The sequence below is a fragment of the Cololabis saira genome, chromosome 16 (assembly GCF_033807715.1).
Source record: "Cololabis saira isolate AMF1-May2022 chromosome 16, fColSai1.1, whole genome shotgun sequence".
NCBI lineage: Eukaryota > Metazoa > Chordata > Actinopteri > Beloniformes > Belonidae > Cololabis > Cololabis saira.
In genome coordinates, this window is record NC_084602.1 from 36,696,894 (window position 1) to 36,718,827 (window position 21,934).

At 37.8% G+C, this 21,934-nt stretch overlaps 2 protein-coding genes and 1 non-coding gene across 3 annotated transcripts; 1 reads left to right on the forward strand and 2 right to left on the reverse strand.

Moving 5' to 3' along the window:
• The first annotated feature begins 3,340 nt into the window (after positions 1 to 3,340).
• Positions 3,341 to 13,146, forward strand: cnih1 (cornichon family AMPA receptor auxiliary protein 1). Its single transcript, XM_061742972.1, has 5 exons — positions 3,341 to 3,496; positions 6,010 to 6,078; positions 10,461 to 10,573; positions 11,189 to 11,332; positions 12,155 to 13,146. The coding sequence occupies exons 1-5, from the start codon at positions 3,416 to 3,418 to the stop codon at positions 12,180 to 12,182; spliced, it is 435 nt and encodes a 144-aa protein (XP_061598956.1). The 5' UTR covers positions 3,341 to 3,415; the 3' UTR covers positions 12,183 to 13,146.
• Positions 13,147 to 13,926: 780 nt separating this feature from the next.
• Positions 13,927 to 18,959, reverse strand: cdkn3 (cyclin dependent kinase inhibitor 3). Its single transcript, XM_061743600.1, has 7 exons — positions 18,850 to 18,959; positions 18,706 to 18,761; positions 18,566 to 18,610; positions 17,380 to 17,602; positions 16,375 to 16,406; positions 16,171 to 16,274; positions 13,927 to 14,573 (listed from the first exon to the last, which is right to left on the reverse strand). Exons 1-7 carry the CDS (start codon positions 18,927 to 18,929, stop codon positions 14,490 to 14,492), a joined length of 624 nt encoding a protein of 207 aa, XP_061599584.1. The 5' UTR covers positions 18,930 to 18,959; the 3' UTR covers positions 13,927 to 14,489.
• On the reverse strand, positions 16,979 to 17,109 carry LOC133463009 (small Cajal body-specific RNA 14). Its single transcript, XR_009784332.1, has one exon. It is a non-coding gene; the product is annotated as a small Cajal body-specific RNA 14 (non-coding RNA).
• Positions 18,960 to 21,934: the final 2,975 nt, after the last annotated feature.

The following is a 21,934-nucleotide window of genomic DNA, read 5'->3' on the forward strand; positions in this document are numbered from 1 at the left end:
AATTAGGGTACAAAGATACTTCTGAAGATGCTGGGCTTTTTGAATCATGCAAGATTTAAAAAATGTTTTGTACTGAATTATTTCGTTTAGATATGCAATAAATATTGGATTAATTTTCAAAAAGCGACATCTATGAATAAAAAATGTAGCCAATATAATTTAATTATTGATTCCAAAGTCTATTTTTTTGTCCTCCACTTGTAAACCAACTTTAATGCTTTCAAATGTAAGAATAGGAATGGTTTGATCATTATAGGTTATCCAGTATTGGAAAGCTTCCCAAAAGGTCCTAGTTAAGCTACAAGAGAAAAAAAGATGCTCTAAGGTTTTGATGTCTGCGTTACAAAAAGTACAAATATTCAAATCTAAATTAAACCTTTTATGTAAAAAATCATTACATGGATAAACCTCATTCATTATTTTAAAATGAACTTCTTAAGCCTTAGGTGGACGTGGAAAGGAGAGCGAACTGGTTCTCATCTTAATTAAAAAAGTAATCGTAAAATATTAATATTAAAAATAATATTATATAATAATATTAAATAATATTATATATTAATATTAAAAAATTGCATTTTTTATCTAAAAAAATACAACCATCTATAACTAAAGGCATTTGTGGACTAACCACAGAATAAGTCATCATGCCTTTAAGTTGGAGAATCATTGCTTGTGGAACTGCCTTAATTACTGTGTTATATTGTCTATTTGTACAAACAAGGTTGTATCTTGCAATGAAAGCCTCATATGTTAAAAAAATCACCTCCAGTATCCAACTAATGCATAATGGACCAGATACCTTACTCCATCCATTCTTTGTAAAAGAAGGATTTTCTCTTGATTAATATACACCTATTATTCCATATTGGGACTGTGTGGAGTAAAGTTATGTTTATAAACAAGTTTCCAATAACGGAGAACGTGTTGATCTTTTGATAATAAAGGTTGCAGACCCCTGGTATAGTTTAACCGGGATAATCTCCTCATGTATCCACCAGGTGGCGCTGCCGCGTGTAAAAGGCTCGCCAGCTCCGAGCGGAGAAGAAGACGCGCTCTCGGGACTTTTGTTTATTTTTTTTCATTGAAAGACAAAATGCAAACAGCACAATCCACCGCCAGGGGGCGACACACACTCAGCGGCGGAAAATCAGGACACAATAAACTACAGACATACATTAAAAGGGGACATAAACTTAAGGCCTTGATGGTCTTTGCATCGGGGGAGAGACTAATGGTTCTAATGTATTGTTTGACCTCATTTTCAAAAATACAAAAAAGAGGCTTTTGATTAATGTAACGGGATTTGTGAATAAACCATTTTGCCAATAGTATAAGATTAATGATATAAAATTGTTTTTTTTAACAGAAGGATAGTCAATGAAGCCAAACAATACGTGTTCAAAGCAAAGGGAGAAATGTGGTTCAACACAAACACAAATCAAATTACAGATATTGTTCCATAATGTTGTAGTGAAAGAGCAACTCCAAAATAAATGAAAAACATCTTCATTGATCCTTCACAGAAACAACACACGGTGTCTATGTCTTTTTTGAAGCGTTGAAGAAAAACTTTACATGGGTAGACTGTGAATTATTTTAAAAGATACTTCTTTCATTTTATTAGTGATTAAGTATTTTGCAGGTAATGACCAAATCTTTTTCCAGTCAAGATTGAAAGTTATTCCAATAAGAAACCACATATGGAATTGATACAACATCCTTCTGAAACAATGCACGTAAATGACGATTATTATTGCGTCTTGAGGAGAAACAAATCTCACCAATTTCAAGTTTGTTCGGATCAAAAGACAAATTTAAATTCAAGTTCTGTCCCGCCGTACAATTTTAAATAACATAACGACTCCAGTAGGGATTGCATTTATAATGACGTTAAATTCCTTAACGGGGACAATAAAATTGAATTTCAACAAAAATTCTTGAGTAAGCATTTCGAATTAAACAGCTGACCAACCAAAAGAATGTTATTGGAAAACCAGTGAGGGTAAAATATGGATTTGTTTCTGTATAGTTATAGTTCAGGGGTCGGCAACCCAAAATGTTGAAGGAGCCATATTGGACCAAAAACACAAAAAATAAATATGTCTGGAGCCGCAAAAAATGACAAGTCTTGTATCAGCCTTAGAATGAAGGCCACACATGCTGCATGTTTCTATATTAGTTATAACTGGGTCCTCGGCTGCAAATGTAGCTGCTAATGTCTTTCCATGTGACTCTTTTTGTTACGCGAATCTATGGAAGAGTATTAGGGCCAGGCAGGACAAAAATAAAATAATATTTTAGAGGAAGATTTTTTTTTCATTCTGCACTTTGAGAAAATAGTCGAAATGTCGAGAAAAAAGTTGAAATGTTGAGAAAAAAGTCGAAATGTCAAGATTAATGTTGAAGTACAATCTCGAGAAAAAAGTCGAAATGTTGAGAAAAAAGTAAAAACGTTGAGAAAAAAGTTGAAATGTCAAGAAAAAAGTTGAAATGTGAAGATTCATTTTGAAGTACAATCTCGAGAAAAAAGTCGAAATGTTGAGAAAAAAGTACAATCTCGAGAAAAAAGTCGAAATGTTGAGAAAAAAGTCGAAATGTCAATGAAATAGTCAAAATTTCATGAAAATTCTATTATGACAATTGATGTGTCAGGTTGTTCTCCTGTTCCTTCTATCTTAAATAGAAGCAAAATAACAAGAACAGAAACTTTTTGCACGTTTTATTTGTATTTGTTTTAACTTGTTGTTTAACTTGTCTTTCTTTTATATTTTTAGCCGGGGGACTGCCAATGGAAACTAGCTCTATAGCTAAAATTGGGTGCATTTGCATTTTTAATTCTAAATGTATATGAATGTACACTGTCCCTTCTCAAATAAACTGAATTGAAAAAAGTCGAAATGACGAGAAAAAAGTCGAAATGTCGAGATTAAAAGGGAAAGGAAAAGGGAAGAAAAAAAGAGAAAAAAATGAAAAAAAAGAAGAAAAAAAGAAGAAGAAAGAAGAAGAAAAAAGGAGGAAAAAAAAGGAAAAAAAAGAAGAAAAAAGGGAAAAAAGAAGAAAAAAGGGAAAAAAAGAAGAAAAAAGGAAAAAAAGAGGAAAAAAGAAGAAAAAAAGGAAAAAAAGAAGAAAAAAGGAAAAAAAAGAAGAAAAAAATAGGAAAAAATGGAAAAAAAGAAGAAAAAGGGAAAAAAGAAGAAAAAAAGGAAAAAAAAAAAGCCTTTTTTGAAAGCCTCCAGGGAGCCACTAGGGCGGCGCTAAAGAGCCGCGGGTTGCCGACCCCTGTGAATCTCCTCATGGAGTCCACCAGGTGGCGCTGCCGCGTGTATAAGCTCACCCCTTCTCCGAGAAGAAGACGCTAGTGACGGGACGTGCTGCATCATCCGGGCCGAAGCAGCAGCTATAGCGGAGATCCAACATGGCGTTCACGTTCGCGGCCTTCTGCTACATGCTGGCGCTGCTGCTGACGGCGGCGCTCATCTTCTTCGCGATCTGGCATGTGAGTGTGCGCGCTCTAACGGCTCTGCGCGCTCCCGCGGCCCCCTCTCCGGGCGGGTCACGTGACCTCGGCGCCCCGTGGAAAGCCTGAATCGCGTTAAATCGACGCAGACCCCTACGCCGTAGCATACGCCGTACCCTACGCGGCGACGCACGCCGTACGGTGTGCGTCGCTGCGTACCCTTCGGCGTAGGTTCTGCGTCGACGTTACCGCTGTACCATAAATCAAGCCTTAAACCTACAACCAAGACGGCTGGGAAAAACGCTCCTTTTTTTTCTTTTTTTTTTTAAAATAAAACATCCAAACTATTAAATAATTTAATTAAACTCTGGCGAAAAAAGGCTGAAATCGCACGTAAAAAAACGTGTAAAACGCCAGTCAGCCGGCTAGGTAGCATGTAGCAGGCTGGTGACGTCATTCACGGTTTAAAATACACACCATGTTTTATTATCATTTCAGTTTCTGTCTACTTATGCAACTGTTATTGCATATTAAAGAAAAAAAGAAACTTCATATATTTTGGTTTAATTTATCTTAAATTTGAATTTAAAGTCAAGCCTTAACCAATTATTTTAATTCAGAAAAGATTCTTGAGAATGATCTCATATTCTTCTCATCAAGCACCTTCTGCACCCTTATTTAGCAAATTTAAATTATTATAAATTTTTTCTATTAACAAGTTTCAAACATGCCTGTTTATGTTTAAGTTCATTCATTTCAAACAAGACATTCCAGGCACTTTTCATAATTTTTTTCTGTTATCATCAGATATTCATTCTTATTCAGTTAGAGAGGAGGGATGAACTTTCATTTACCTCTTTGTCGTACCTCCAGTCATCAATCCTTTATCAAATTCCATGGCCCTCAACTCTGGAACTGTTTAGATAGATCTCTTAAGTTAGTGTCATCCTTAAAAATGTTTAGGACCAGCTTGGTGGGGTATCTTTTATATAGACAAAATTAACAGGCTATTCTTACTGAAATGAAATTGCCATTTCATGGATATTTTTGTTTGGGTGTTTGTTGTATTTTTCTTTGTTTCTTTTACCTTTTCTTTTTCCTTTCTATTCTTTTTCTATTGATTGATTTGTTTAGGTGATTCTGTATTGAGGGGGAGGATTTTTTATAAGCCCTTCGGGCTTCTTTTCCTCTCCTGCACAAATTATTTGTCCTTGTATGATAAAAAAAAAATGACTGTTGTCATTGTGCAAATAAATAAATACATAAAAAAAAAGCCAGATTTATTTATATATCCAATTTAAAAACAAAGAACTAATGTTCAGAATCAGGTGTAATGGCCAAATACACACCAACATGATTTATTATCATTTCAGTTTCTGTCTATTTATGCAACTGTTATTGCATTCTTATTTCTTCAAATATCTCCTTCAAAGTCTTCTCCATGATATCCCCAAATATACACTGCTGCACCTTTCACTTTTAAAAAAATTGTATATATATGTTAATAAGAGCCATTGTTTATTATTGTTTGTAACTATATAAATCTGGGTTCAGTCAGTGAGCGAAAAAAAACTAAAACAAATTCCCTGTCTGGCATGTTCATACTTGGCCAATAAAGCTTATTCTATTCTAATAATAATTATAGCCACAATCATATGCTGTAACAATGCACCTTTCAACAACCATGACTATCTTATACTGCTGCACCTTTCACTTCTTTTTTTAAAAATTGTATATATGTTAATAATATATGTTAATATCAACACTCGGAGTCTCGGAGTAATCAACTACTGTGCAATAATAATAATAGTAGTAATAATAATAATACCGGTAATAATAAAAACCAAAATCATATGCTGTAACAATGCACCTTTCAATAATCATGTCTACCTCATACTGCTGCACCTTTCACTTTTATGTTAATAAGAGCTGTCATTTGTCTATTTACTGTTTGTAATTATTTAAATCTGGGTTCAGTGAGCAAAAAAAAACGAAAACAAATTCCCTGTCTGGCATGTTCATACTTGGCCAATAAAGCTTATTCTATTCTATTCTGTACACATTAGTAGGGCTGCAGCTATCGCATATTTTGGTGGTCGATTATTCTATTAAATATTTCATCTTTTAACCGGATAAAACTTACTTTTGCTTTATTAAAGCCCAATTATAAATAATTCATGATGAATGAATGAATATAAATATACGATAGAAAACAAGACAGATTACTTGATTAAAAACAACCAATTAGTTTCTTTTATGAGAATAATTATATAAGAATTTGTTTTACATATTATGCAAACTAGTAAACTGTTTTCGAGAAAAAAAAAGAAAATTATTTTAAACTTAACATTTCCTGAAACATAAAAAAATATATATTTTTTCTAAGTATCAAAAATCAAAAATATTAAATTGTGCAACTTCACATTCAGAACCAACACATTTCAACAAGAGTCTTACACCATGTGGACCGGGGCCTTTTTTATTTTTTTACACCAGCGGCGCTGCCTAAAGTGCTTCTGCATCTCACCTTGTTTCTTTCATCTTCCCTGCAGATTATTGCGTTTGACGAGCTGAAGACCGACTACAAGAATCCTATAGATCAATGTAACACGTTAAATCCGGTAAGTGTCCCGTACACCGCTGACGCCTCCCTCTATGACTGCATGCAGATGCGCTTTAAGATATTTTAGTAACTTTCTCCACCTTTCGGTCTTTTTCTGTCATTTTTCTGCACTGTTATGCTAAATAACCTGCTTGTTGTGAATTCAGTGATCTTGTCAGCTGTCAAACTCTAATGCCTGTTTGTTTTTTACGATCTTTTTCTTTTATTTATTTTTTTCTTTTAAACTTTGTCTTTATGTCAAAAAGACAATTGAAAAGGTCAAAAAGATTAGACGAGTCAAAATTGCATTAAAGGTTTGTACCAGTTTTTAAAATGCCTGCTCAGTTCAACTCAGTCTGAAGTCTTTGTCATTTTGCACGGTGAAGTGTTTGCAAAGGTCTTTTCAGTTGACTACGTTAAGCTCCAGCTTCGGATTAGACGGATACTGTTCTTTAATTATTTGTCCTGTTTGTTGTTATTTTAACTACTTTTAATCTCTTTATTTCTGAGCATTTGGATGTGGATTTCAACAATGCTGCGACAGTCTTATCTGCAAACCTCAAAACGCTCGGTTCAGGTTGCATGATTTTACTAAAGCATTAGATTTGACTCATCCGGCAAGATCTTTAGGCTTTGTTGAACTTTAGTCACTTCTTAAGACTCGAAATCCAAGACTTCATGGGAGATGCTTGACTGGTAGGATTACTGATGAATGGATGAGGTGTAGCTGTTAACTGAAAAGACTTGCAAATGCTCAAAACATGCATGATCTATTAGAGTCAACCCTTTGTTTGCATAGAGTGTCAGTTGGAGACGAAGCTTTTATTCAGACTGGATTTTCAGCCATTTTCGGACACCGAAGAAAAAGGTTTTGATAGTTAAAGCTGCAAATTGCGGCAAACATTGACTGAGGTTGAAGGAAATTGGGGATGAATAATTAAAGGTCTGTGTGGTGGCGGCTCCAGTTTAGGTCCAGATTTAGCAGATCTAGCTGGACGTGAGCTCAGCGTTGGCTCGGACCGGCACCACCCGCCTGCACGGCAGATGGCAGCCGAATCCCAACACCTCCCAGCTCAGCATTATTAGGGGCCTCTGATTGGACGGTAATTTCCCCAGTAGGAGGAGTAGATCCTAATGAAATGAACATTGGATCGATTTATTACTATTTTATTTCTCTGCGGCCAGTCTTTTCGTAATTTGGACTATTTGACTCACTTGGCACGGCTTTGGTGCCGTTTTTAATAGTTTTATTTGGCAGCAACAGTGCAGTGCAGGACTTGAGCACATTGCAAACCCCTTCCCTTCCCATCCTGCACCCCCGTCCTCCCACACGTGCCTCACCTTTCCATCTGTGGGCTGCAGGTTTGCCTCCGCCCGCCGCTCCTCTCCAAATGCATGGCTTCCATGTGGCGCCTCCATCTGCCCCCCCGAACCCGCACCCGACCTGAACCCGAGGCCGGCTGCCGCTCCGGCGCCGCTCGTGCTCGCAGCATGGTCCCCTCTCTCCGTTGTGTCGTCATGGAGACGTGGGATGATCCGTCCGCTTGACTCGATGCAAAAAGATGTTGATGTTGAGATGCGCAAATGTTGTTGTTGACGGGCTTCCTCCGCTCTTACCTGCGGTCGGAGGCCGTGACGCACGACAGAAGCAGGAAAATGACCCGTTCCTGTCCACTAGTACAGCGGTCCCCGTCCTTTTCTGTACCGTGGACCAGTTTAATGTCTGACAATATTTTCACGGCCCAATCTAAAGGTGTAGCTGATTAAAACCTAAATAAAATGACAAGATCGGCATTAAAAACTGTGACTAAGAAAGAAAAAAAAAATCACTGGGTTTGTATGTGTATATTTATGTATGTGTATGCATATGTATGCGTATATATATATATATATGTATATATATATATTAAATATAGTAATAATGCACATATATATGCCTTTGGTTTTTACCTGCATGGTATCAATCAATATGTGTGCAGACAAGGTAAAAAATTAAAATAAAAAAAAACTGTGGTATTTTCTCTATAGTTATAATAATAATAATAATAATAATAATAATAAAACATAATTTGCGAAAAAATTTAATAATGGAAATTGTAAATGACCTTTTTAAAATGAGTATTTCTATAAATGTGTTTTTATGTTTTTATGTCTCATTAACGTTATTTAAAGCCAGGCTTTTATTTTATTATTAAGGAGACCGATGCTTAGTGCTTTTATTTTGAAGGCGTCTCACCGAGACCTTGTAAACATCCGGCGCTTCGGACTTTAACGGTAAAAGTTTAACGGCAGTAGAAAGTGTGTCTGAAAGACTAAACGAGTGTCGAGAATGCTAAAGTGGAGCCTAACTGACACAAAAAGCACCTGCTGATGAGGATTTGTTTTCTTTGCAAATCTTATGCCGTATTTATGTCCAGCTTGAGTTTGGTTGCCATGGTTACTGATGTATTGTGGTTAACGGTAGCCGTGCGAGCAGCTGCGTCGGTCTGTATTTGAGTTAAATTAAACTTATATGAATGTAGAAAGACTAACTTTATTTTATTTTATTCCTTTATAGCTCTTACGGTGTTTTTGCAGTGTATTTACATCCAAGGAATAAAAACATTGTGAACCATCAGTTTGAGAGTCAACCATCATCAGTCGGGGCTACAGAAATTATTTTTTCTTTCTGTACGGCCCGGTACCAAATGAACCACAGCCCGGGGGTTGGGGACCACTGTACTAGTAGATGTTCTGATGTAATTTACCAACATCTTACATAGGGCTGGGCGATATGGACCAAAAGTCATATCTCGATATTTTCTAGCTGAATGGCGATACTCGATATATATCTCGATATTTTTTCTGTGCCTTAATTGGGGTTTCCCCCAAAGCATTATAGCATAGAATCTCTGTTAGCTTCATTTTTTTCTGAGGCAAACCCTTAAAAAAACAGTCAGTTTTAATACAAAACCTCGTGCCAAATGTCACACAGGTACCTTTATTAACAGAGGTCTGCACAATATCATAATGTATAAAACAAATGAAATAAAAATAAACTGCCTGCATATATAGAATAAAAATGCTTCTTGAATAAAATAAAACAAATATCCCTTTCCTGCATAACAATTAAATTAAAATACACTGTACAATTAATACAATGTAGACAGTAACAGGCAGACTTTTCCACTGAGGTTGACAGTTGTGCAAATAACAAAACATTTCAATTTGTCAATTTGTCACAAAATAAGCTATAAATCATAAAAAAAAAAAATGTAAAAAAAAAAAAAAATTTTTTTTTTTTTTAAATCGATATAAACGATATTGTCTCGTACCATATCGTGTTTGAAAATATATCGATATATATTAAAATCTCGATATATCGCCCAGCCCTAATCTTACACATCAGACAAGTCTCACCGTCCTAATGTCAACATCTAACTGGTGAGGTTTTAGTTTGAGGCAGCATTTAAGTGTTAAATCAATTATTTAATTCGTTACTGTTAAAGCAATGTTTATATTTGCAAATAAGACATAACGGAAGTAGTCTTTAGTTTCCTTATTGGGCTCTTGAGTGAAATGTTTAGACGTCTGAACAGCTCGGCCTCTCGTTAGTGAAAGGACTCGTTGTCTCGGAGGAGCGTCCGACTGTTCTCCACGCTGTTATTAAGTTATCTGAGGGTCCGAGCAGAAGAGAGACAACTGTGAGGGAGCAGAACCGGCTCGCCGGTAAAGTTGCTGTCGTCAACGAAAATTATGGCTAAATATCGTCGTCAACGTACCTTTATCAGCTGAGGAAAACGAGACGCAACGAAAATGCTGGTCATGTGACGATAATTCAATATATAATGCAATATCGTAGAGGAATAAAAACAATAATATATATTCTGCTAAAATGTGTCTTCATTTTCGTTGACCAAAACGAGAAGAAATGTTCTAACAAAGATCCTTAATATCCACTTTTGAAGTTGTTTTCTCTGGTTTAGTCTTTTAAACCAGTTTAGTTTTTAGATCTTTGGATACACTTTCCTACATAGACGTGGAAAAGATGGGAGAAAAGTGGAAAAATAAATAAACTCAAATTAGATCCTTCTGTATCTGGAATGAATGTATTCTTGAGTCTATAAGGTAACAATAATATAATAATAATAAGATAACCTTGTTTCAATTGTAAAATGGGTTTGGCTAAATACAATATTTGACTAAAACTAGACTAAAATAGACAATTCTGATTATAAGACTAAAATGCTCAGACTTTTAGTCGACTGGAACTTGACACGACTAAAAGGAGAATGAACGTGACTAAAACTAAAATGATAGCTTGACCCAAAGACTGGACTGAAACTAGAACTGAAGCCGGCTGACAAAAACGACACTAGTCGCCGGGCTGGAACGTTAATGTTTTCCTCCTTCTCCTTCCAGCTGGTGCTGCCCGAGTACCTCATCCACTTCTTCTTCTGCGTGATGTTCTTCTGCGCGGCCGAGTGGCTCACGCTGTTCCTGAACCTGCCGCTGCTGGCCTACCACGTCTGGAGGTGCGTATTAGTCCCTGCTATGTTTCCTTCATCCTGCCGGGACTGTTTCCTTCATCCTGCCGAATTTCTGACCATTACCGCCCACAACGTGTGTGTTCCACCTACAGCCTTTATATCCACTCCCGCCCGCATCCGCAAAACTCTGAGAATTCATGCCGCACAATAATACAGATGTATTGATTTATTGTCTTCTCCCGTCGCGCAAGAGAAATGTCCAGATCAGGGCTCGGCAACCCACGGCTCTAGAGCGCCGCCCTAGTGGCGCCTGGAGCTTTTTCAAAAATGTTTGACCCTTTATTTCTTTTTTTAATTTTGACTTTTTTCTCGATTGTACTTCAACATTAATCTCGACATTTCGATTTTTTTCTCGACATTTTGACTTTTTTCTCGACATTTCGATGTTTTTCTCGTCATTTTGTCATGATGTTTTTTAATTCGGAATTAATTATAATTATTCAGAATTAAACTATTTTGCTTCGAGTTTACATGGAAATAGTAATCCTGAATTGAGGTTTACATGGAAAACACGTTTGATGGGCTTTATCCAATTCCTCTTAAGGTCTGGGGGTTGGGAAGGTTCTGATTGATTCACGCTGACGTGTCTCTGCCCCGCAGGTACATGAGCCGACCCGTGATGAGCTGCCCCGGACTCTACGACCCCACGACCATCATGAACGCCGACATCCTGGCCTACTGTCAAAAAGAGGGCTGGTGCAAGCTGGCCTTCTACCTGCTGTCCTTCTTCTACTATCTCTACGGGTACGTGCGGCTCCGCCCACACTCACCTCCCCCCTGAAACCGGGGGTTTAAACCCATAGACATATACCGTATTTTCTGGACTATAAGCTGCAGATATTTATGTTGTCAGATTAGATATTTACTACATGTACAGAAGGATTTTGAACTGTAAATGATGTACATGTTTGTACCTAAATAGATCCTTTCCTAACAGTGTCTTTTAACACGGCAGCAACTTTGCTGATTAAAACGGGACAGAACCAAGAGAAAATAACCAGTATTTATTTATCTGTTTAAAATCTGCTTCTACCTACTTCTATCTGCTAAAGAAGAAGTAGTGTATTCTTCTTTGCATTTATTTTGTCTTAGTTTTGATTCTAATTCCAGTTGGAGCGCCCCGAGCGGTGGAAGAAAAATCCACAGAATAGAAACCTTTGTATAAGCCGCATGGTTGAAAACCTATGAAAAAAGTACCGGCTTATAGTCCAGAAAATAAGATATTGTCTTTTGGCACTAGCTTGTTCTCTATAGCTGATATAACATGAATTACTCCTATGTGGGATCAATAAAGTTCTTATTTTTGCCATCTGAGAAAATTAAATATATTATATTTGGTGCCTAACTGTTTCCCAAGTATATTAGTGCGTGTGTGAAAGAAAAATGCAAATGTATTTGTAGAAAGGCCCTTTATGAAAATAAATCCATGTACTTGTATTAGTTTACAGCGCAGTCTTGAACATCCAATATGGCGGCGACGTTGACGTATCACAGCAGCTCCATGGGCGTCTACGTATATATGTCTATGTTTAAACCCGGGTTGGTCTGGTTCTGTCTTCCTGACAGGATGATCTATGTTCTGGTGAGCTCCTAAACGGGACGTCGGAGGAGGAGGAGGCCCCGCGGGGACCGCTGGCGGCCGGGTGCTGGACGACTGGACCTGCTGGAGACCAGCGCTCGGCTCTGCAACACCAGACACCTCCAGCGGTCGGACCCTGGACCCCCCGATCCCACACACCGAGTCATTTCAGAAACATTTAGCCTCTTAAAGACTTTGTCGTGGTCACAGCGTTCCTCTCATAGCACCGCCGCTCAGAAAAATTATGGAAAACATGGACAAACCTGATGGAGAAGTTTATCTTTTTCATTTTGAATCGTGTGGGTTTTTTTTTTTTATGCTTGGGATTTAAATAAAGTTTTTTTTTTTTCTTTTTCTATTCATCATATTTCCCAACTTTTGAGGGTTTACAGATTAGTTTAGGTTTTCAAGTGTTGATTTATCTGCGAACATTAAAGCTGAGCTGCATTAAGCTTTTATTCCCCCCCTGACTTATTCCTGCCACCGAACCCAGCGGTGCGGACGCCGCAGCGGCTCTGACGGCTGCGGGACTCTTATCAATAACGGGACGTGCTGCACGTGGACGATCGGCCACCGGCCGTCTCCCAACATCAACTTTTTAACTGCGTGACTTTTCATACTTGTACTTGTCTCCATCCCCGAGTCCGGACCGGAGCATCGTCTGGACCCGTGTTCCTGTAGCCAAGCAGCTTCTCTCGTCTTCCTTGTATTTCAAACTCCAAATATTCTACTTTGGATGTTTATTTATATTCCATGTGTTTTAATTTAGCCGTCTTTGTTTTCAGGATATCAAGCACTCCCTGCAGCGTCTCGTCTCCCCCCACACAATCAAATCTGTCACCTTTTACTCGGATTAGTTTCACTGTTAAGAGTATTTATTGTCATTTCAGGGAAATTATCTTTTGCCACTTATATCCCCATTGTGTCACATCTAGGAAGTGATTTTATTTGAATCTGAATAAAATGATCCCACTCTGAAGTTTGGACTGGTGGCGGATTCTGTAGCTGAGATGAAGTTCAGAGATTTGTGGTCATGTGACTGTAGGTGTTTACATCTGTTGATCTGCACTGCATGACCAGTTAAATGAATAAATAAATAAAGTAATTACCTGGATCTAACTGGGAAAGTGATTCGTGTTCAAACAGATTATTTAACATTGACCGAGTGTCTTGACTACGTCAGAGGACACGTCGTTAACTGTCTCCGAAGCTCAAATAAAACCACGAATGAGACTGAAAATGGGCTATGAAATGTTAACATGCAATATTGAATCCTAGAAAAATCGAACGACACTTACATTTTACCAAGAAAGAAGAAATTTAACAGCCTAAAGAAAAAAATGAATCTGCAAACAAGCATTTTATTACTCGCCAGTCGTGATCTTAACAAATAGACAATCTTTGCACTGCAAAAACTCAAAATCTTACCAGGAATATTTGTCTTATTTCTAGTTAAAATGTCTCATTTTTAGTCAAAAAATCTCATTACACTTAAAACAAGAGTCATCACCAGATAAATAACTTATTTGACAATTTTCACCTGTTTCAAGTGAATTTTCACTTGAAATAAGTAGAAAAATCTGCCAGTGGGACAAGATTTATCTTCTCATTACAAGCAAAAAAATCTTGTTCCACTGGCAGATTTTTCTACTTATTTTAAGTGAAAATCTACTTGAAACAGGTGAAAATTGTTTTTTCTGGTGATGACTCTTGTTTTAAGTGTAATGAGATTTTTTTGACTAAAAATTAGACATTTTAACTAGAAATAAGACAAATATTCTTAAGATTTTCAGTTTTTGCAGTGTGGGAAGTTGGCAGGGAAGATATGACAGATAATCAGACCATCATCATCAATATGTGTTGTTTGAAAGATATAAAGCTTTTGTACAGAAATATTCTTTGACATTTTATAACCAGAATAAAACGACTGAAGCAAATCAGCTCGTTAATGGTGGATCAGCGCGAACAGCTAGAAAAAAGAACCGAGCACGTCATCTGCTGTTTTTCAATCTTTAACCAATGAAGTGATTGATCCATGAAAGAGAAATAAAAGGTCACTGGATGATTTTACTTGCATAAGCCGTTTCGTAGCTCACAGACTCAAAAATTACCTGAAATATTTGTTTGATGTCTTTTTAAAAAGAAAAATTAGTGCAAACAAAATCAGAATCTCTCAAGTCCTTAATTTGAATACGAGAATGAAAACAAATAAATTAGAGCAAACTTTCACAAATGGCAGTTCTTAGTGAAACCCAGCGAACTCAGATTAAATGTGAAGACATTTTTATCTTAACAGGGTTTGATTTGAGGCGAGGAGCAGCATCACCGAGACACCGATCGCTCCGTGGAGACACCGTCTCTGTAGGCGGCGTATCGCTCCCGGAAGTCGTGGAGGAAGTTGTATTGCTTCAGAAAAGAAAAACAGAAAAAAAGGATATTTAGAAGTGGGGAAAAAAAACATCCAGGAACATTCCTTTCAAAAAAAGTCTTTGGCTCATCGCCAACGTTAATACCGTATTTTCCAGACTATAAGTCGCATTTTATTTCATGGTTTGGGTGCGACTTATGTGTGAAATATTAACACATTATTACCATTATTAATAGTAAGTTATTTTCACACTAAACCGCTCAGGAAACGCTGCATCTTCTACCTCTGGAGTTAGCGGAGTTGTTTAAAAGTGACACCGAGGATGAAGATTTCATCGGATTTTAGTTATTTGGAGAGACACGGATGGTTTGGTAAAGTTCTTAGCATGTTATTTATGCTATAGTTTTCTGAATAACTCTTAATATGTTATGTTAACATACCAGGCTCGTTCTCAGTTGTGTCATGGATGTAAGCAAACCGTACAATTATTCAGCCTGTTGTTGCCTCGATTCTATTTTTATTTTAAGTTGCCTTTCAAGACGACATGTCTGTTCTTGGTGTTGGATTTTATCAAATAAATTTCCCCCAAAAATGGGACTTGTACTCCGGAGCGACTTATAGTCCGGAAAATACGGTATTAATCCAGGAAATTTTCTTTTAATAAATAAATTCAAACACTAAGATGTTCAAGTTTTTCAAGGTGACCCCAGCTTATATTTATCTTTTTCAGATTATTTTTAAATAATCACCTCTTTCTACTATTTTTAGCACTGAAATAAACAAACATCACAACTACAAAACATTAATCATTCAACATATTTTCACCTCAACTTTAGTTTTGGAGACCAAAACTGTTTTTTGAACCCAACTGAACATTTTAATAAGGACATTAAAGGAGTTTGACTCGCGCTTGTAGCCCCTGGTGGTCGCCCGAAGAACTACACCGTGTCTTACTTCCACATGGGCTTCAGCCCGGACGGAGGGAGGAGAGGAGGAAAATGAAATATTTTTAACTTTTAAATTTTATGTTTTAAAATTGTATGTAATTGTATGTTTTTTATAGAGGGAATGCATTGACGTCACTTCCCCAATGGACCAGCCCCCTTACTGCACTGAGTGGCAAAAACAGCTGCAGGAATATTTGTCTTATTTGTAGTTAAAATATCTAATTTTTAGTCAAAAAATCTCATTACACTTAAAACAAGAGTCATCACCAGATAAATAATTTATTTGACAATTTTCACCTGTTTCAAGTAGATTTTCACTTGAAATAAGTAGAAAAATCTGCCAGTGGAACAAGATTTTTTTGCTTGTAATAAGAAGATAAATATTCTCATTACAAGCAAAAAAATTCTACTTATTTTAAGTGAAAATCTACTTGAAACAGGGGAAAAATTTTTTTCCAGTGATGAGTCTTGTTTTAAGTGTAATGAGATGTTTTGACTAAAAATGAGACATTTTAACTAGAAATAAGACAAATATTCTTGTTAAGAGTTTTTGCAGTGAAGTCGCATCTGTAACGTCATGCGCATTCCCTCTATTGATTACTGTAAAATTCTGCTCTTTTTTCAGTTGAGCCCTCTCTTTCACTGCTAGCTGAATTGAATCAAATCAAATGAAATCAGGAGGCCTCACCTTCACCGTCTGGATGGCTCCTCCACCTCGGTGCTCCCGGAGGATCTCGATGGCTTTACTGGGCGTCATGGACGAGGAGAGCAGCAGCAGCAGACAGGAGGCGACTGAGCGGGAGGCAAGTGATGAGGAGAGAGCATCAACACATCAACGTGGCTGGAGGAGAATACATCATGGTGACTTGTCAAAATAAAAGAGTAATCTTACTCAGAGCAGAGCGTCCCAGGCCTCCGTAGCAGCTGGAGTTAGGAAGTGGAAGTAAAAGGAAGCAAAACTGCATGAAATCAACAAGTAAAGAGCCCATTGTTCTTATATAAGCAAATGTATCTCAAGACTCAGTTAAAATAGAAGTATTCTGCTCGTTTTAAGATGCTCTGGTCTACTTTTAACCGTTATTGGATCAGGAGAAGCTCCTGGTATAAACACACACACACACACACACACACACATATATATATTTTGACTTTTTTCTCGACATTTCAACTTTTTTCTCGAAGTGCATAATGAAAAAAAAATCTTTCTCCTCTAAAATATTATTTTTCTCCTGCCTGGCCCTAATACTCTTCCGTAGCAGAATTGCTTACCCTACCTTTTCTTTTTAAGTAAGTCTTAAGTAAGTAAATAAGTCTTTAATGTTCAGAGCTGGAATACACTGAAAACATCCTCCTACATAAACTTGGTTAAGTTAAACTATACAACCAACCAAAATTGGTATTGGAATAAATGAATTAACTGGACCCTCAAACTGAGTCTTGGAGAATCAATTTTCTATTTTTTAGTTAAAGATTAGAGATTGCCAGACGACAACAAGAATGTATGGCACCATCGCTAAGGGAAACCAACGGCTTCACAGACCCTGTCGGTCGGTACCAGCATCGATCTGTGTGGAGTCACATAAGTTGTGAGCTACTGCTCAGGGCTACAACCATCAAAGACTGCCACACAACCCTACCAAACTTATGGATCAATTAGGGTTAAGGCCTTGCCCATTCTGGGGCTCGAACCCGGGTCCTCAACATCCAAACCCTCCTCTGTAGCCACTAGACTATCACCCTTGATGGGTCTTAACGGCCCATGAACGGCTTCTCATCTCATTCATCTCATTTTGTTTCATGAGGAACCCACATGGCTCTGGCTGCAGACGCCTCAGAAGGACTTTTACCCCTCCTCCTTTGTGACCCGGGTTGTCTGAGCGGTAACGGCGCCACTCACTGGATCAGCGTCCTCCGGTTGCGGTCCAGGCTGGTCTGCAGCTCGTCCAGGATCTGGCAGCACTGCTCCAGCTCGGGGGCCGTGCCGTCGGGGAAGGGCGTGTGGTGAACCGTGAAGCCCCTCAGCCGGTAGGCCTCCAGCAGCGTGGGCACCCGGTACTTGTTGAGCTCTCCCCTGGTGCAGAAGACGAACACGTCCTGGACGCCCTGGTTCTGCAGCTCCCCTGGTGACGAGACGGCCGGGACCCAACGTTCAGTTCATACCCGTTAACTTCCCTTTTTTCTACAAATAACACAACAAATTAAAGCGATGAACGGGCCCTCGCACGTGCAATTTTCACCAATAAAAGTCAAGGACTCAATATCGAGTCCAATGACACCACACATGACTCTTTATGTGAAACCATTAAAAAGTTATGGCAGAAAGTAGGAACTATCAAATATGGACCAATCAGAAGAAGAGGCGGGGCTAATTTACACCAATTATGGTACAGAACTCAAAACCAAGTCAGATGACACCACCCACGAGTCTTTATATCAAACCATTCAAAAGTTATGGCAGAAAATAGGAACTATCAAATATGGACCAATCAGATGAAGGGGGGGTGCGCTTTTTGGCGTCTAGCGTCGCCACGGTAACGCTTTTGAAAGAGAAAAGTAATGCGAGTTGTCGCAGGATCGAGACGCACATTTTGATGTATAACACACCTGGGTGCACGTTACGGTTCGAGCAGTATTAACGGCCGAAGAAATGGCATAAATTGCGCCAAACTTACACGATTAATTCAAAATGGCTGACTTCCTGTTTGGTTTCGGCCATGGCGCCAAGAGACTTTTCTTTAAGTTGTGACATGATACAGGTGTGTACCGATTTTTGTGCATGTACGTCAAACCGTATTGTGGGGCTTGAGGCGCAAAGTTTTCTAGGGGGCGCTGTTGAGCCATTTTGCCACGCCCATTAATGCAAACTATTAAATAATCACATTTTTCGCTAGGCCTGGCTTGCGTGCAAAATTTGGTGACTTTTGGGGCACGTTTAGGGGGAAAAAAGGCCCTCATTTCGTTGGAAGAAAAACGAGAACGAGGATAACAAGAACAATTCCTACAGATACATTAGGGCCTTCACACTGTCAGTGCTCGGGCCCTAATTAAACGGTTCGGTTTGGACGATCTTCAGGCGATCTTACCAACGTCTCTTTGCAGACATCTACGGATATCTTTGTACTTGCAACCTGCAGGTGAGAGAAAGTCAGAAACAGAAACTATTTACTCTCCAATAATAGTTTTTAAAATGTGGAAAAGGTTACCAAAATGATGAATACGTCACCTGGTAACGCGCTGATGCCGAGATGCTGGGAGCACTCCACGCTGGACAGAGGTAACCTTGACGACAGGCAGAGAATCCTTTTAAAGTACAGTTTTAATGTTTTTACTGAAGTTTAAAACTGAAACTGGATGTGGTTTTAGTTACCAGGAGATGTGGAAGGGAGTCAGCTCGTCTTGTCCCACATCATCCTCCTCCGATGAAGAGTCAAACTCGCTGGTTCTCATCTCGTCGGTCCCTCGCACTGCTGACAGGAAACACTGGGATGATAAATTCAGGTGTTCAGTTCAAAAACATTCACCTCCAGACTGGAGCATCGTTTTAGCCGGATACCCAAATCACTTTCAGAAACTTTTTTTTTTTTTTGAACAATTCCAAGTCCAAAAGCAGTAAAGTGTAAATAAAAACAGAACGGAACGGTTTGCAAATCTTACTAATAAACGCTCTTGGTTTCAACGTGAGACCCGCTGACGGGAGTTTTGGAGGCCGAGTTGTCCCACCTTTTCTTTGTTGACATTTTTAATTTCATGATACACAAATGTTCTCAGCTGTTGAAGGTGTTCCTGAACCTGTATTTTGCTTTCTATCAGAGAACAACGCCTCTTTCTAATGTCGCACCAACCGAGGGACCAAAAATTATGGGCATCCACTAATGGGCGATATTTTAACGTTCACGTTATACAGTCAAAAAAATTCCCCACGGTAAGAATTTGTATCTCGCGGTAAAAAGGATAAATTCCCGTTGATGATGTTTTTGTGTAACAAACACGGCGGAAGGCGGATCTGAGAGCGAGGAGCTCGTTGTTAAACGAGGCTCCAGCTCCATTATCTGGAACTGGTTTGGATTTAAAAAGAGAGACGAGGAGCAAACATCATCTATTATGTGCACAGTCTGCAAAAACAGAAGGAAATGGTTGTTAAATTTTGATATAACGTTTGACTATTACGAAAAAAAATTGCAATAGTATCTAATTTGTGACATGTTCCAACCACAGGTTAATTTGCACATTTTATTTATATTAGAAGAGGTCATCACTGATTTTATTTTCAGTGAACTTTTATTTATTTGTCCTGTTTCTTTATTTATCAGGTTGTATTTTTTTCTTAGTGATTTTATAAGCTAAGAAAACTTGAAGGACAAGGTACTTTTGCTGTTTGCACTGTTATCCCACTGTTTAAGCCGTACAGTTTGAATAAATGTTGAATCTGTTCTTACATTTCAAACTTGTTTCATTTGAGTCATTACAGTTTTGCAGTACAGGTGAACTAATTTAATTAGTTTTTATTAATTCAATTTAATTGGTGTAGTTTAGTAGCATTTAGTATTCTTTTAGTGATTTGGGGGCTCCAAAGACTGAATGTGGTGATAGATTCATAGTTACAAAGATGGAGTTGAATTGGTATTTTTTTTATCGTTATCGGGATAAATGCCAGAAATTATCGTGATACATTTTTTAGTCCATACCGCCCATCCCTAGCATCAACTATTCATTTTTGGGCTTGTCTTGTTCACACAGAGATTTCTTCAGAATCTTTTGATGATAACATGTACTGTAAGTTCAAAATCTCAAAAGGTAGTTTAACCCAAGCTTGTGTTCTTCCAGGTGAGACTCGCTCCAACCTTTTGTTTTGAGATGTTGCTGCCATCAAATTCATAAAATTAAAAATACCTCACTTTGAATATTTGAAATGTTTTAGTTTTTTCCTAACTCTTGCACTCTGTTTTTAGTGACCCAGCTATTTTGAACTGGGGTTATAGTTGGTCCAGAGTACTGAAAACGGACTTTTACCCCCAAGAAAAGACCACCTTTCTCCAGCCCAGCTAAATTCAACTATGTTTCACTGTATTTTTGAGTAATTGTCTCCAAAAGAAACGATATGAGACGAGAGTCTTAAATCGACGCCACTGCAGACAACCATGCGGCTGAAGCGTTAAATCGACGCAGAGGTTACGCACGTACGGTGCGCGTCGCCGCGTACCCTACGCCGTATGCTACGCGTTGGTGTAACGCGGAACCATAAATCAGCCTTGAGGCGAATAACGTTAGCAGCGGTGCAACTAATACTTCAGCTAAAAAACCAGACAAAACGAATGAAAGTCTATGAATTCTCCCTCCGAAAGTCGTCATAAAAGAATAAACAGCCCTGCAGCTTTTTTTAAAAGATACAAAATATGTCAAACTTCACAGTAAATCGGTCTCCTTCTCTCACCTGCTCAGCTTCTGTTTTGACAGCTTTACTTCTGTAAATTTTGAAAACGCTGTGAAGCCGTTGGCCAATCAGATTCGAGCGTTGCCTCTAGACCACGCCCACTAGCAAACGCTCACGGTCGTGCTCGATTTGCATCACCGCGTCGTCCAGGCGGGCGGAGTCAAGGTGCTGCTCGCTGCCCGGTATTTATTTTCTTGAGTTTTCAGTTAAAAACGATCTTAAATTTGTGTTTTTTTCCGCCTTATGTCTATTTCGAGGAAGTGGAAGTTAATATAAACACATTTATCGTAGTTCCAATAAAAATCAGTTGGTGTGCTGTTAATAAAAAAATAAAAAAATAAATGAATAAATAAATAAATAAATAAATAAATAAATAAATAAATAAATAAATAAATAAATAAATAAATAAATAAATAAATATTCATTGTAAGTCTGGACATATCTGTTTGTCCCCCACAGTTTTTTGCACTGTAAAAACTCTGAAGTTATGAAGTCTGAATGATGAATTACAGGACTGTCTCAGAAAATTAGAATATTGTGATAAAGTCCTTTATTTTCTGTAATGCAAAAATGTCATACATTCTGGATTCATTACAAATCAACTGAAATATTGCAAGCCTTTTATTATTTTAATATTGCTGATCATGGTTTACAGTTTAAGAAAACTCAAATATCCTATCTCAAAAAATTAGAATATTCTGGGAATCTTAATCTTTTTTTTTTTAATTGCATTACAGAAAATAAAAAACTTTATCACAATATTCAAATTTTCTGAGACAGTCCTGTATGTATTAATTGTCTCCAGATTTAGTCATTGTGAATGTTAAATAAAATATTCAGATAAGGAAATATTTTAAATGCAAGTTCATTTTGAAACCATGCATTGTGCAAACTTAATGAAGTTGACATTGACCTACTTTTAATAAAACGAATTAATACAAATATTATATTAAGCATTGAGCACAAGCATTTCAGTCCATAGTAGCTAGTTTTCAACTATTTATTTCAGTTGATTTGTAAT